Raw genomic sequence first — 14,609 nt, 5'->3', positions numbered from 1 at the left:
AATTTATATATTTTATCTTATTCTTTCCCAGTTAAATTCACCCTTCATTCTAATTTGTGTTGTACAGTTATTTCATTTTTAACCTTAATTTATATTTTATTCCTTCCTAGTTAAATTTACCCTTTTTAATTGTTCATATTTATTTCCTATCTTATTCATAGCCTTTTCCTTTTTGTTTTCTTTAGGTCACGAGCAGTTGTCCAAGCATTTCACTGCATATAGTACTGTGTATGACTGTGTACGTGACAAATAAAATTTGAATTTATTTGAATAGTGGGATAATACAATAGAATATTCATCCGACTGTTTTGTTGTATGTTGGCAGTTATTGTTAGTTTTTCTCTAAAAGTGTCCAGTACAATGAAATGTTACAGCAACATTAAAAGAAAAATATTATTGTTCATTTTGAGATTAAACTCTCAGAGTAAATTCAGAATGTGGAGATGAAATTTGTCGTTTCAAGTCAAATAACTGCCACAGCGTTTATGCCGTCTACTAAATGCCTGTGTAGAAACAGCATGATCAGCTGTCTTTTTGTGTCTTGTTGTAAATCATAGTGTGACCATTAGTAATCTGCCCATTGATGTTTCATTTCATTGTTTCATTTTGCGCAAATCTGGCCAAATTTCTGCGGTCTTTCCTACTGACTATATGCATCTTTCTGTCCTTATATTTGTCACCACACAGTGTTTATGTGCTAAAAAAGAAAGAATTTATTTGTACTAAAAGCAATTCTAAAGTACGATTTAACTAACCCATCTAATAAAACATTGTAATTATTTTCAAATTGTTACTTTGACTTTATTCTCTTAATGTGGCCCTAATACTCCTTCAAAGTCCAAGGACTGCATTTGAACAAATAAAATCTCATTTAATGTTTTTAGCATGACCCAGTATAATAATAATCTACCCCACAATATAATGACCATGCTTGTGAATTATTAGCTGGCAGGGATGCTAGCTTTTCCCTTGAACTAATGGTGTAAGCCTTAGTTTTTCAGTGTTATAAACTCTTTGTAGGCTTGACATTTTTAATGAACCAGATGGACACATTCAAAACAGTCAGTGAACAAACAACTCTACCAGCTAGACTTTGAGTGTAAGTATTGCCTAGCTGCTACTCCAAAACAGTCAACAGGTATATAGAAATGAGAAGGCTATTATTTGTGTTCATTTTATATTTTGTATAAAAATAAAACCCAGAGAAGTGAAAAAAGAAAAAGGATGACAAATGCAACCATTAATTTGGAAGTGTAGCACATTTAGCCTCAGAAGCAGCTGTCTCCCAGAGAAACTTTTTCCTATAACTTGGAAAACAAACAAAAACAAATACTGGAAATAAAATACTGTTACTATGCAAATATGCTCAAATTTATATATAATTTAAAAACTATATAAATTACATGTTTTCTACAAGTACTCAGTTTTTAGCTAAGTATTTACTGTTGTCTGATTCTTAGCTAACTGTGGACGAGCTGCAGTGAAGACAGTAGGGGTGGGGGAAAAAATCGATACTGTGTAGTATCGTGATATTTTGTTTGCTAATAATGTATCGACACAGGGACAGCAGAAATCGATATTTTGTTACAAAAAAAGGTTTTTGTGGACTGGAACATGCTCTGACTTCAGAGCATGTAGAACTATAATTTATATCCTACAGATACCAAATTAGATGTAATATGAAACCTGACACTGAAATAATGTACAGCCATGCTTTTTTACGAACTGTAGCATTGCTGAGGATAATTTTCAACCAGGTGCCAAAACAATCATCATATGTCATAGTTCATTAGACAGAAGTCCTCCTTCAGAACTGTAGATATTTAATTGCAGTACCAGATCTTACAGGACAAAGTCCCAGCGGTCAAAATATAGTCAAAGTTATTAAAATGATTGGCAAACAGCATTTTTTTTTAAAAAGTCGCTGTGATCGAGCATTAAAGACTCTAAAATGTTTTCAGCAAATAAAGGCAGCAACTGCCTGTAAGTAAAGCTGTTGGCTGTATGTTTTGGTGAAAAGGTTATTAAGAGTTGTTCTCTTCATGGGCTGTAACCACTGCTTTCACCCTCTCTTTGTCACGCACTGTGTATCTTCACTAAGAACTGTGAAGAGCAGCCCATCTCCCAGGAGGTTATATTGTTCCTTGCTGTTCTCTGTGAGAATACTCTCATGTTTTCCTCTGGCTCCAGTAATTACCGAGTTCCTCCAGAAATTGGACATCTGGGAATTGTCGAAGGTCGCTTATGATGAGCTGGGAAACCTGTTCCATGTATTGATCATTTACTGTCTCTCTTTCTCTCTCTGCCCACACCTTATGTATCTATCTTGACTTTTCTCCTCCATCCCTCTGGTGTCTTTAGTCTTTCTGTCTTTGGTATTACTTCTCTTCACTCTGTAGGTGTTGTTGGTTGTTTATCACCCCAACACGTAGGTCAAGTGTCACGTACAGACACAGACTTATGCAGTTTTACCCATGGCTATAGTTTTCTTTGACCCTGTGTGATCTCTCTTCAGTGTTGAAGTTGCTGAAAATGGCAACGGGGATGAGAGCTCTTCTTGACACCGTGGTCCAAGCTTTGCCTCAGGTATGAGTCATCCCACACACGCACACGCACACACACACACACCCACAGACACACACACACACACACACACACACACACACCCCAGAGCTTATCTCAAGAGCACCCAGGAGTTAATTAACATTTGTGAAATGATAAATGACCAGAGTCGATAAACGCTCTCTGAGAATAAGAACTTTTAAAAAGTCAGGTTATTAGAAAAATTTTTGCCCTTAATCTTATGACACTTGGTAAATTTCCATGGCTGCTCTAATTTATTCAGGAATTTAAAAAAAAACACCGACACACACTCGCAGCAAGAAGTTAAGATTTCTTTTTTCTTTTTTTTCATTCTTACCACCGTTAATGAGAACAGAGCAGCAAATGTGCTCTGCTCCCCTGTTGCACTGAAAGACTCTCGGTCTCAAGCCTTTGCTGATATTAATGGATGGTTTTGTGGAATCTGAGGGGACACAGAGAAACTGTAGATCGACTATTTTAGCTGGGGATGTTTAATAACTTATTAGGAGTTCAGTAATGTTGAGATATTTTACCAGCACGTACTCCAGTCACACTCTGCTCTTTTGGGACTCCACACAGGTTTGTAATTTTGCTTCTGTACACCACCACAGTCAGTTCAAACTGAAATGATCTACATTTGCTTGAAGTGCAGACTTTAAGCGTTAATTCATGGCGTTTAACAAAACTACTTAACCCTGCAGGAATTACAGCAGGTTTTATACCCACACTCTCCCATTTTCAGAGGCTCAAACGTAAATGGACAAAGTCACTTTAGATTTATGGATTATTATTATTTTTTGTCCTTTTTTGATCCTTTGGATCTTGGCTTTAATATCTCATTTTTCTGTCATGACAATTCTTGGGTTGCTTTTGCTTTCACCTCTTACCCATGTGCACTGCAAAGAGCCATAAAGTCAGCTCTGCTGAAGCTGAACAGAGGGCGTAGCCCATCAGCTATCACTTCTATCATGAGCTGTTTTACTCCTTCCACATAATTTTCTTTTCCAATCATTTTGATACAAATTAGTCTTCATCAAAGATTTTTCTCTAAAACGGGGCGTCTCCTTCAGATGTTTTTAGTCAAGTCTAATCTGACCTAATCTCACCTTGTTGTAAATCCTCTCGATTTCATCTGTATTTCTATGTATTTCATCTCTAGCTTGTAGACTTAATGACAATGACAAAGGGTTTTTTCTTTACCACGACTATAATTTACAGTTATCGATTTTATCTTTTTTTCAATGGTCTTTTGGTGTTGTCACATTTTTTTCCTTTTTAAGATTCATTTTGGGATTTTAGCCAAATGATGGCCTCTTTTTCTGGCATCATCATGTTTTGGAATCTCAGATTGAGACTTCCAGTTAGCAGCTACCTTTTATCTAATACATTTGTCATAGAATATCAAGTGAACGGGATTTCTTTGACCATTAAACTGCTTGTCAGTCACTGTGCAGTTCATTTTGAGCCTCTGAAAATGAGCGACTAATGGATAAAATTGCTGCAATTTCTAAACTGTTAATATATGAATTACCTTTTTAAAACCCCTTGAATTAAAAATGAAAGTTTGCACTTTAGTCACATCTTAAATCCACTGTGGTGGAGTACAGACAGTACAGGCAAAATGACAAAGAAAGCTTATGGATCTAAGCATGGGTCATATTTAACGAGATATACAGAAAATTCTAAAATGTGTAAAGTGTCAAGGTTTTTTAAAAAAAAAATTGGTCAAACTAGAGGGGAAAGAAAGCTGTGATGTATTGGAACTGTCAACTCTTGGAAACATATCCTTATTAGAGGCATTTCTAATGGAGTGAGTCAGCAGCAAGAAGTTCTTTCTCCTGGGTGTCTGGGAGGATTTTTGTCTCCCTGATGTTTGGATTGCAAAATTTGTGCACATATATAAATTATAGTCACAGAAAATGTCTCTGCTTCAGTAAGCCTCGCATTTATAAAAGCAAGCTCTTTCATTTTCAGTTTCACAAAAACAAAATCGACATGAACACACACAAACTCAAGGTTTCCTTGGTAAATAGTAAATGAAATACTGTTAAATTCAAAATGCTGGCAGATATTAATTTAATGCCATTGTTATTTTTAAGTGTCCAATAAAAAAAAGCATAAAAAAGCCAAATTATCAGCTGTTCTCTGAAAAAACAATAACAGCTGAGCCTTCACTGTGATGCATTATAAATAGCATACTACTGTGTATTTATATATTAGTAAAAATGGGAAGAAAGCATTCAATCGTATAGATCCTGGAAGTGTTCCAGTATCATTTCATCTATATTTTTTCTTTTTCACAGGTCGTTTCATGATAGATTTATTGCCACTGTGCTATGACACAAAAGCCATTAGTTGATCGTTTGTAATGTTACTGCAACTCTGTGTAGAGCAAATGAAGCATGTAATTGGCATTGTCTATACGATATAGCAGTAGGCTCTGTTGTTAAATAAGTTCATTTTGCAGCATCCGCACATTTTTCACGAGGTCAATTTTAACTTTTGTAAAGTGAGCACATAACAAGCCAGAACATCAATGTTTTCTTCAGTAGAGCACGTCTTCACTGAAGCCAGAAGAAAGATAGCTTAATAGCAAGTATGCACAGTTATGCTTGTACAGTAGAAAAATCAAATGCATGAGTGTGCTGTGACCTTTTTTTCTGGTCCACCTAGAAATTGTCTCAGAATTTCTCTCAATTACACCAACTGGCATCCCTCTGCTAGGCACCAAAGAAATATACAGTGGTTTTAAAAATGCCTATATGAGAAGAAGTAGTGTCTTGTGACCTTTTCTGCTTGTGTTTTAAATGCGTCTCAAATACACGTTCTTTGCTTAAGGACAGAGAACAGTAGGAGGGTTGTGCTCCATGGTTTAGTGATGTCTTTGTCCTTAATGGTCTGTGTCTGTAAAAAAAAACCAAATCATCCTGCTTGTTTTCAGTTGGGATTTGAAGTGGGTGGCCTTGACCATATGCCAGTGTTTCTCATATCACATTATGTAGAAAGAATTTACCCTGAAGAAAAAAATGTTCCTCCCAATGGCACCAACAACATTTTCAGGACACACTTTTAAAATGTAGTAGATGGCTTTAGATTTTAGATTTGTTTACCGGAAACCAAAAGATGTACACGACACAGGATGCTCCAACTTCAGCTACCTTGTTGATCATTGTTTTTTTTGTTTTTTTTGTTTTGTTTTTTTTTTGTTTTTTTACACCACTCTAATCTTTATTTGATTGACAAATCAAGTGTATCAAAACCTGGCATGCTGCCTCCTCAGCATTTTATGATCTCGGGCAAAACAAAGGTGAAGAAATTCTCATGTTTAGTGTTGTTTTATTCAAATTCAGAAATGACAAAAAAGACAGCTGAGGTAGGAATCAAACCAGAGAAGGCACATTCATCATTAGAACAGACACCTCTTCAAATAACTTGATAACAAAACAACAACCTACTCACCCCAAAAAATAATGGACAGTTAAACTTTTTTTTGGTCCCTACCTTATGGATGCACAGTATATTATTTAATAATATATGTCTGAAACCTGTTCAAACCAGGAGATATTTAGTCCACATCAAGTAAACCTGAGACAATGGCGACAACTTATCATCCCAGTGCCACCACAACTGATTGCTCTTTTGCCTTATTTTTTGGGGGGGGAAAAGACAAGTCCTGGTATCTTGAACAGTTTGTTAATGCACAAAGATTGCTAAAAAGGTGCACCGATACGGAGATCTTTATGAAGTTGCCGATTTGAGATACGCTATAAGGTCAGCTCGCTCAGTCTTCTTTTTAATGCCAGCGAAGATCATCTTTGTTCCTGGAATGTATTTCTTGGGGTTCTCCAAATACACCATCAGGGTTTCCTCATTCCAGATAACCCCTTTGCTCTTGTTGGCATCTGTATAAGTGTACCCCTCTGCCTGGCCGGTTTTGCGTCCGAAGAGGCCCCAAAGGTTGGGTCCAACCTTATGCTTCCCACCATTCTCCACGGTGTGACACTGGGCACACTTCTGGACAAATGTCTTCTTGCCCTTTTCAACGTCTCCAGTCATTTCGTTTACGTTTACGTTCCGCGCACAATGAAGAGACTCGCAGCTTCTTGAATTTAATCCCCCTGCCGGGTTCTGTCACACCCGTTTCACGAAAGTTTCACGGACGTGCCTCCTCTCACAAAACTTTTAGTATCCCTGAGACGTCATCAGTCACCTGACCTGCGTCGTCGTGCACGTCATGACGGGATTTTGAAAGCCTTGTTGATCATTGTGTTGCTTCCTTAGCATTCAGTTGTCTGTTTCACATTGTATAGCAACACTGCTCCTGAAGCTTGCTTTCAGTCTCTGCTCAAGGAATCCAAAAACATCAGATGGGTTTAAGTTGCAAGCTGCAGACTGCTTCAGGCCGAGGCATGGATTTTTTTTTACATCTATCATGAGAAGAACGCTCTCCTCAGGCATTGCCTAACCTCTCCTCTGTAGTGTATATACATTCATTTCTGCTTCTCTCATTATATGCAGTCCTCCACTGTGATCTCACCTCCTGTAAAAACTAAAACACATTGTATGCTATCCCCAGCTTCTCTCAGTTCATTTGACTGTCTAATAGAATCCTACATTCACCTATTTAAAAGCACCCCACTGCCTTCCCTGTGAAGTGACTTAGCTAATGGTGTGATGCTAGTGCCTACTACTGCACCCACAGGGGCTCTTTATCCATCTACATCTACACTGTGACCATCCACATCAACCGATTCACACATTCACAGTGTCACCCAGAACTGTGCAATACAATGACGATGCTGCGTAAACCTGCCTTGCAACTATTTCTGAGCCAATGAAATTCTTCTCCAGTCCTGGAGAAGCACCAAACAGGAACAAAACTGCAGTTAATCTACGTGTATGTTTCATCATGAGACAGACAAGGCCTTGCTGTGTGATTCACGGATGATAACAAGCAATGCAAAAGGAACATGAAGGTTCTGCTTTCAAATATAAACTCATAAATAGTGAAATCCTGTTAATATTAAGTACCATTATCTCTGAACTCTGACAGGGGAAATAGGAGGAGGAGTTGGAAACTACTGAGTCAGTTTGCACAGTGGCTGAGCCCCCCTCACCTAACTGTGGAGGTCCACATGATTCGATTCCACAAATGAATATAAGAAATGAATGCTTTTTCTTTATGTTCCAGGTGGGGAACTTGGGCCTACTCTTCATGTTGCTGTTTTTCATCTATGCTGCTCTGGGTGTGGAGCTGTTTGGAGAACTAGGTGGGTCTTTCAGACACCACTTTTGTTCCTACTAAAGGCTTTTTGGAGCATGTTTATCAAATATAATTAGATATCTGTAAAAACACTGCAATGAAAAACGCAGCATACAAGGAATGTTTGGATTTGCCTTTTTGACCTGGATTCATCTCCATTTGTACCACCTGCTCATTTGTTATGTCTCACTCTATGGACAGACGCAAAAGAAAGATACAACTGACTGAGCCACGATTCACTCTTTACCATGTCTTGCTCATTTTGTTTTCTTTCCACTTGATGTTTGGTCTCAGTGTGTAATGCTGACTACCCCTGTGAAGGAATGAGCCGCCATGCTACCTTTGAAAACTTTGGAATGGCCTTCCTTACGCTCTTCCAGGTTTCAACTGGCGACAACTGGAATGGCATCATGAAGGTACTTTTGTTCTTCATCCTCATTTCATCATTTTGGGCTGGGTTATCTAATGGACCTAAATGATTGTTTTTCACTCTGCTTTACCTCAACTTGTCCCCAGGGGCAGTGTTGGACAGATTTTTTTTAGATGAGACACCGTTTGAGCATTTCTAATTCTATTCTAATAACACATAAATGCTTATGTTGAACTGGTTGGCTGATCGTATATAAGCTACTCCAACCTCAGCAGAGAAAGAGGATGAGAAGCTGAATTATAATTGAAGGTCTTTAGTTCAAATCTGTGGACTAGACCGTATTTAGGTTGGGGAAATGAGTGCGTAATGAGCGTGTCCTTTAGCAAAGATGATCCTGAAGATGTGAATGTGCACTCAGAGTCTACAGAGGATGAATGAAGATACAAATTCACATTCACAAAAAGTGACTATTTCATCTGCCTCTTCAATTTCATCTATCACTTCAATCTTACTCTCCAATCACACACAAGTACCCCGAGTACCTGGAGCTCTTAAAATTTTATAACAGCTCATATCCAGCTGTTAATCAGTGCTGATTAGGCTCTCTAAAAAGTGACTGTGGCTGAAAAGCAGATTTCTGGAAGTGTGAAAGTTTGACAGTGTGTCATGTTAAAACTAAAGAGTATTGATTGATTGATTGATTGATTGATTGGTAAATGATGGAAATGAAACTGGGCAATATAGTCACATTTTCTAAGCCCAACTCTGATTTAAAATAATTATTTCTAGCAAATATTTTGTGTGTTTACTACATATAAAATCTTCCTTATTTGACTGATCTTTTCCTCTTCCCCTTTTCTTTTCCCTACTTTCCTGCTATCCAGCTTTATCTGCCGAATCCTCACTATTTTTCCATTTTATCCACTCACTCTTTCACTGCTCCTTTACTGCCTTTTCATGTGTTTGACACTTCATTCCTGTCTCCTTCCTCAATCCTTTAAAACTCTCTCAATACCCTTTTATCCATTAGGACACCCTGAGAGAGTGCCCGCCTGATCGTCCAGGAACCGACTACGGTTGTCATGCCGGACTGCAGTTCATCTCCCCGATGTATTTCGTGTCCTTCGTGCTCACAGCTCAGTTCGTACTGATAAACGTGGTGGTTGCCGTGCTGATGAAACATCTGGACGATTCCAACAAGGAGGCACAGGAGGATGCCGAGATGGATGCAGAGATTGAATTGGAGTTGGCCCAGGGAGGCCTGTGCTGCATGATGGGAGGCATCGGAGCTATCGCTGGGGCCACCGTTGCCACTGCGAGCGGGGCGGGCGTAGGCGGCGGAGTGTCTGGCGCAATTACAGCGGGAACAGTCGGAGGCCCAAGTAGCGGATTGATGGCACCACTTCGAGATGGAGGAGGAGGGAGCGCTACTCACGAGGGACACACTCACCCTCGATGTCGCCTCTACTCCCCTGCACAGGTGAGTGGACTTTCAAATATTCAAGAGAGTAATAACTGCTGAACAGAGAGCTCTTGGGTTGGGTTCTGCATGCTGGCTATGTCAAAATCACACTCATCTTTTAGAAAAACAAAATAGTTTTGTAAACCTGTTTATACCTTTTCTTACGCAAATCATGGCAGTGGAAAAAATAATTATAAATACTCATTTGTTGAAACCAGAGGTCTGCAACCTGTGGCTTCCAAGCCACAGGCAACTCTTTAGCCGCTAAAAAGCTGCATGTGGCTTGGAAGCCATGGGTTAGGCTTAGGGTTAACTGTAAGTCAATTACATATATGTATATGTATTCATTCAGCCTCTACCAGTTACAGCCGTCACAAAATGATATTGAAACCTGTGGTTGTAAGGATTTGACAGACACCGTTAGTCTGCACAACTCTTGACTGCAAAGTCCGTCGAGCACGATGCGTCATCAGCCACCAAATAGCTCATTCAACAACACAACAGGATTGCCTATCTGAGTTACAGTGTAGAGCCAGTTTGCATGGTCGCGGCCCAAGATGTGTTTACTTTTGTTCCTTAAGGTAACATATACTACTCCTTTGCCCAGAGCAAGGGGAAAAAAACACACTAGTTTCTGCTATTGTAATAAACCAGTAATGCAATCGGAGTAATTATCATTAAGTGGCAATTTCAGGGTTTGCTTTTTGATTGCTTTCTCTGCTTTTCATGGTAAATGGTAAACGTCCTGTATTTGTATAGCGCTTTACTGCTGTCTAACATTCACAGACATTCACTCTGCAATGAATGAATCAGAGAGTAACTTGGGGTTCAGTATCTCGCCCAAGGATATTTGGCATGCAGACTGCAGCGACCAATAATCGAATCACCAACCTTTCGATTAGTAGATGACCTGCTCTAGCTGAGGGGTCACAACTGGGCATCACCACAGCACTTATTTGACTTTTTCACCAAATGTCCCTTAGTGTCCCCTCCCAGACTCAAAGCAGGGATCTTTCACATGTTAGGCCAGCGGTCCCCAACCTTTTTTGCGCCACAGACCGGTTTATGCCCGACAATATTTAAGGTCTTTAAGGTGTCGCGGATAAATACAACAAAATAAAACTAGTACCGGTACCGAAAAAAAGAGGATTTATTCATAACACACGTGAAAAGACCCAGGAAAACCGAGTTAACGATAAAAACGATAACAAAATAACGCTGAAAACCGATAAAAACCCTGAAAACTATACATTTCACACCTGAGCCTCAACTCTCGTGGCCCGGTACCAGTCCGAGGCCCGGGGGTTGGGGACCGCTGTGTTAGGCAACTGAAGCCAGTTCATCAGTTAATGAAGGATAAAGGTTATCAAATCACAAAATACTCATCAGAGTATAAATTAAGTTAACACTCAATCATCTGAGTAATATGCAATGTCACTCAAACCTCAAGTTTGAAAAGCACGAGCCATTGGAAAGCCATTTTTACCTCTTTTGGTGAAATGAAAGTGACAACAAGTGAACTGAAGAAGCAACAACAAGACAAGCCCCAAAAGGGGAGTGGTTAGGCAGGTGGTGGCCACAGACCACTTTTCTCTCCTACTTCTTCACTGACTTCTATTTCTAGTTTTTCTTTATTGTCACTGTTGGTCACATGAGACCTGCAGCCCATTCAACATGCACCTATTGCACATCTGCACACGCCTGTGAAATGAATTCACATTTTGCTCCCTAATGAGAGAGACCGATAACTGACTTTGTAGACGTTTTTAAACAGCGTAGTTGAAAATACCCTTTTACATTGTTCAGTTTTTTTTATTAGCTGATCACTTATTGCTTCATAAAACATAAGAAAAGTACAAAAGAACATCCCATTTTTGTAGAAACTGCTGTAGATCTTCTGTCACACAGTCAAAAACACCCACATTATTTGATTTTCTTTAAAATACAGAGAAGAGGCAAATTTTACTCTTAATTTTTATCTAATTTCTTCATTCAGAGAGAACAGTCCTCAGCCATCCCAACAACGGACTGTTCTCTCTGTTGAGGTCAGGAAAGCGATTCCGCTCCCTGAAGACCAACACAGAGAGACTGAGGAGGAGCTTCTTCCCGCAGGCGATACGGTCTCTCAATCACACCACCACATAGTACTGACCCACACATATGGTTTTTACACACACGCTGGACATTCTGGACATTTGTTTACACTAGTGGCCACTGCACAACTACACTGTGTGGTCATCTAATCGAATCACTTTATCACAAGTCACTTAAATAAATCACTTTAAGCATATTTGCACTGCACAAGACACTTACACATGTGGATTGCACAACCCTGGATATTATATTTCTTCATACCATTTAGTACTTGTACAGCTGCTGTTATTGTTCTATATTTCTTCATATATTCTTATATATTTCTATATTGTGTATTGTGTATTTTGTTGTACAGTTATTTTATTTTTAACTTTAATTTTTATATTTTATTCCTTCCTAGCTAAATTTACCCTTCATTTTGATTTTCATATTTATTTCCTATCCTATTCATAGTCTTTTTTTCTTTAGGTCACGAGCAGTTGTCTAAGCATTTCACTGCATATCGTACTGTGTATGACTGTGTACGTGACAAATACAATTTGAATTTGAATTTCATTCATAAAGTGATAGTTGCAGCTCAAACTTGAGCCTGGCTCATATTAAAAGTACTCAAACAGGCTGTGAATATATGATGAACTGTACATGATTAGCATGTTTATTCTGGTTATTTCAAGACTTCATTAATTTAATCTACAGTGGCAGTTGGTACCGCAAGCATCCGTCAGGCTCAGTGGGACTGCACAGCAGCTGGAGTTGTTTTTATTCATGAAACACCACTGCCCTACTTGTGTGCATACAAGGTGTTAGAGGTGACTTTTACACCTACACATAAAGATATATTAAAGCACATAAATCACAAGACTGAGACGTATACCGAGAACTGCCGCGCACATGTGTAAAAATATTAAATGGCCACCATCTTTACCAAAAAACACCAGCAGTGGGGGGAAAAGGATGCCAGTCAGTAGACGCCACATTTCTAATCCCACTGGAACTGTTGCACCTGCAGACGAGAACAGGTATTTTTAGACATGTGCCTGCTGGAGCAGAAAGAAAGACACATGTAAATAAGCAAAGGTGGCAACAAACAAAGAGGGAGGGAAACAAATAAAGGAAAAATAGAACAACTATGTGGAAAAACTGAGACTGGCTGGGGAGGGAGAAGGAGCACTAGTAGTTTGGGAAAGTGAGGGAGTGAGCAGAGAAGTGATTGTTGCATCAAGTGATTGAGCAAATGCTTGAATGAAGGGTGACTGTGTTTGACACATTGAATAATTGTGTGGAGGAACTAAAGGTCTGTTTGCATCCCGCAAGAATCTGCTGGAGTGTTTACTTCTGAGCTTAACTAATTTGTTTGGACTGGTGGCAGCAGCGCCAAGTGAGTAAACTGCAAGGTGGCTCATTAGAAATGATTAGAAGTGACCCTGTAAACACAGACACTGTTGTTGGCATCGATGCCAGCTGTTCTTAAAAAAGAAACAAGAACCCTAAACAGAGCTATTACCCACCTGAATGCTAGGCTGTCCTATTCTCTGAGAACACACAAGCATATTTCCAAATGATTATGCAGAATAGAGTTACTAGTACAGGAAGCTTTCTGGAAGAGCACTATGGACCCTCGCTGGGCTCCTGGTGTTAATCTTTTTTGTTTCATTTATTTGTTTTATTTTATTAATCGTGTTCTTATCAGAGTAGTTATTATGGTAGAGCAGACAGGTTGGTGAGGGACGAATTCGTAATACAGCCATTCACACTGATTACATCATTTTACTGGATTAATTTGCATCCAGTGAAATTATAAATTAGATGTTTGTTTGTTTGTTTGTTTTTTTAAATAAATAGAGCACCAATCAGACCAATAGACCAATCACAATACTGCATTTGCCAACGAGTGTGCTTGTAGCTCAAACTGCATTTGAATATGGAAATAGTTAAATAATAACTTATTTATTTGTTTTGTATGAAAACAGTAAGTAGACAGCTTTAACTTCTGGGTCAAACCATGAAATTCCCCCTGCTCCTGACATCTCATGACAATCGGATGAACCCACAATCTCAGTTTCCTCCTTTTCTTGTTTAGAACCACATCATCAGCACTTGATGTCAACATTTTTTGAGAACAAATTTGAATGTGTCTATAGACGTGACATGACAAGTTGGGATCTGAAAAATGCAACATTTCTGTGTGTAATGACCTTTATAAGAATATACATGTGGACATTTTTGTAATTTTGGTTAAAAAAAAAGATTGTGAAAATGTTGAATTAGTCAAGTGTATTTGGGCAAACAGTGGCTCATTCAGTAACGGGAAGACTGGTGTCAGTCCCTGGTCCCTCTAGAAGCCCCAGAACTGTCCCCGATAAGTCACTGTAGCATGAAGTTGTGTGTGGACGTCAAATATATGAAGTCAGTGTGTCTCACACTGAATGAATGGGTGATTTGGTCGTGTAATGCAGAGTGCTTTGAGTGGTCAATAAGACTGAAAAGCACTATGTAAATTGGATCCATTAACTGTTTTGCTCAGTCCTAATGTAAAATACTGATTATAGAAGCTTTTAACTTAAGATTGCTTAGTGACTGTGCCATTAAATCTAATTAACTGTATATAGTAACTAAACTTGCACTCCCAGCACATTGTGCTCTTTTACTTCTTTTTTTTTTTTTTGCTGCCTTTAGCTTAATGAACCCTTTAAGTTCTTTCTTGCTGAGGCTAAAAAAGACTTAAAACTAGATTAAAGAGTGAACTGAGATGCACTGCATTGCTAAAAAATGCAACTTTTATACAGGGACAGCCTCATTTTACTCATTTTTATTAACTTGTTCACCATGATTATAAG

General features: G+C 38.8%; 2 protein-coding genes across 5 annotated transcripts in view; one reads left to right on the top strand and one right to left on the bottom strand.

The window, feature by feature from the left end:
* Positions 1-14,609, top strand: part of LOC102289833 (voltage-dependent T-type calcium channel subunit alpha-1I) — a 284,041-nt gene that overhangs the window by 246,791 nt on the left and 22,641 nt on the right. For 3 of the 4 annotated variants that reach the window (XM_014338250.2, XM_005936824.2, XM_042226696.1), the window contains exons 30-33: positions 2,516-2,586; positions 7,775-7,853; positions 8,141-8,262; positions 9,247-9,696. In XM_014338250.2, the coding sequence (XP_014193736.1) occupies positions 2,516-2,586; positions 7,775-7,853; positions 8,141-8,262; positions 9,247-9,696 (722 nt within the window). The other variant, XM_005936826.2, reaches the window with a different exon arrangement.
* On the bottom strand, positions 5,903-6,799 carry LOC121815465 (cytochrome c-b). The gene has a single exon (XM_042226697.1). The coding sequence runs from the start codon at positions 6,637-6,639 to the stop codon at positions 6,322-6,324; it is 318 nt and encodes a 105-aa protein (XP_042082631.1). The 5' UTR covers positions 6,640-6,799; the 3' UTR covers positions 5,903-6,321.

Source organism: Haplochromis burtoni, unplaced genomic scaffold (genome assembly GCF_018398535.1).
Source record: "Haplochromis burtoni strain Fernald_Lab_line unplaced genomic scaffold, NCSU_Asbu1 Contig_223, whole genome shotgun sequence".
In the NCBI taxonomy this organism is placed as follows: domain Eukaryota; kingdom Metazoa; phylum Chordata; class Actinopteri; order Cichliformes; family Cichlidae; genus Haplochromis; species Haplochromis burtoni.
The sequence above is the reverse complement of the archived record's forward strand: the minus strand, read 5'-3'. Positions and strand labels throughout refer to the sequence as shown.

What these genes read in the sequence shown, in the direction of transcription:
- LOC121815465 (XM_042226697.1), bottom strand. Translation starts at nt 6,639, where the DNA reads ATGACTGGAGACGTTGAAAAGGGCAAGAAGACATTTGTCCAGAAGTGT.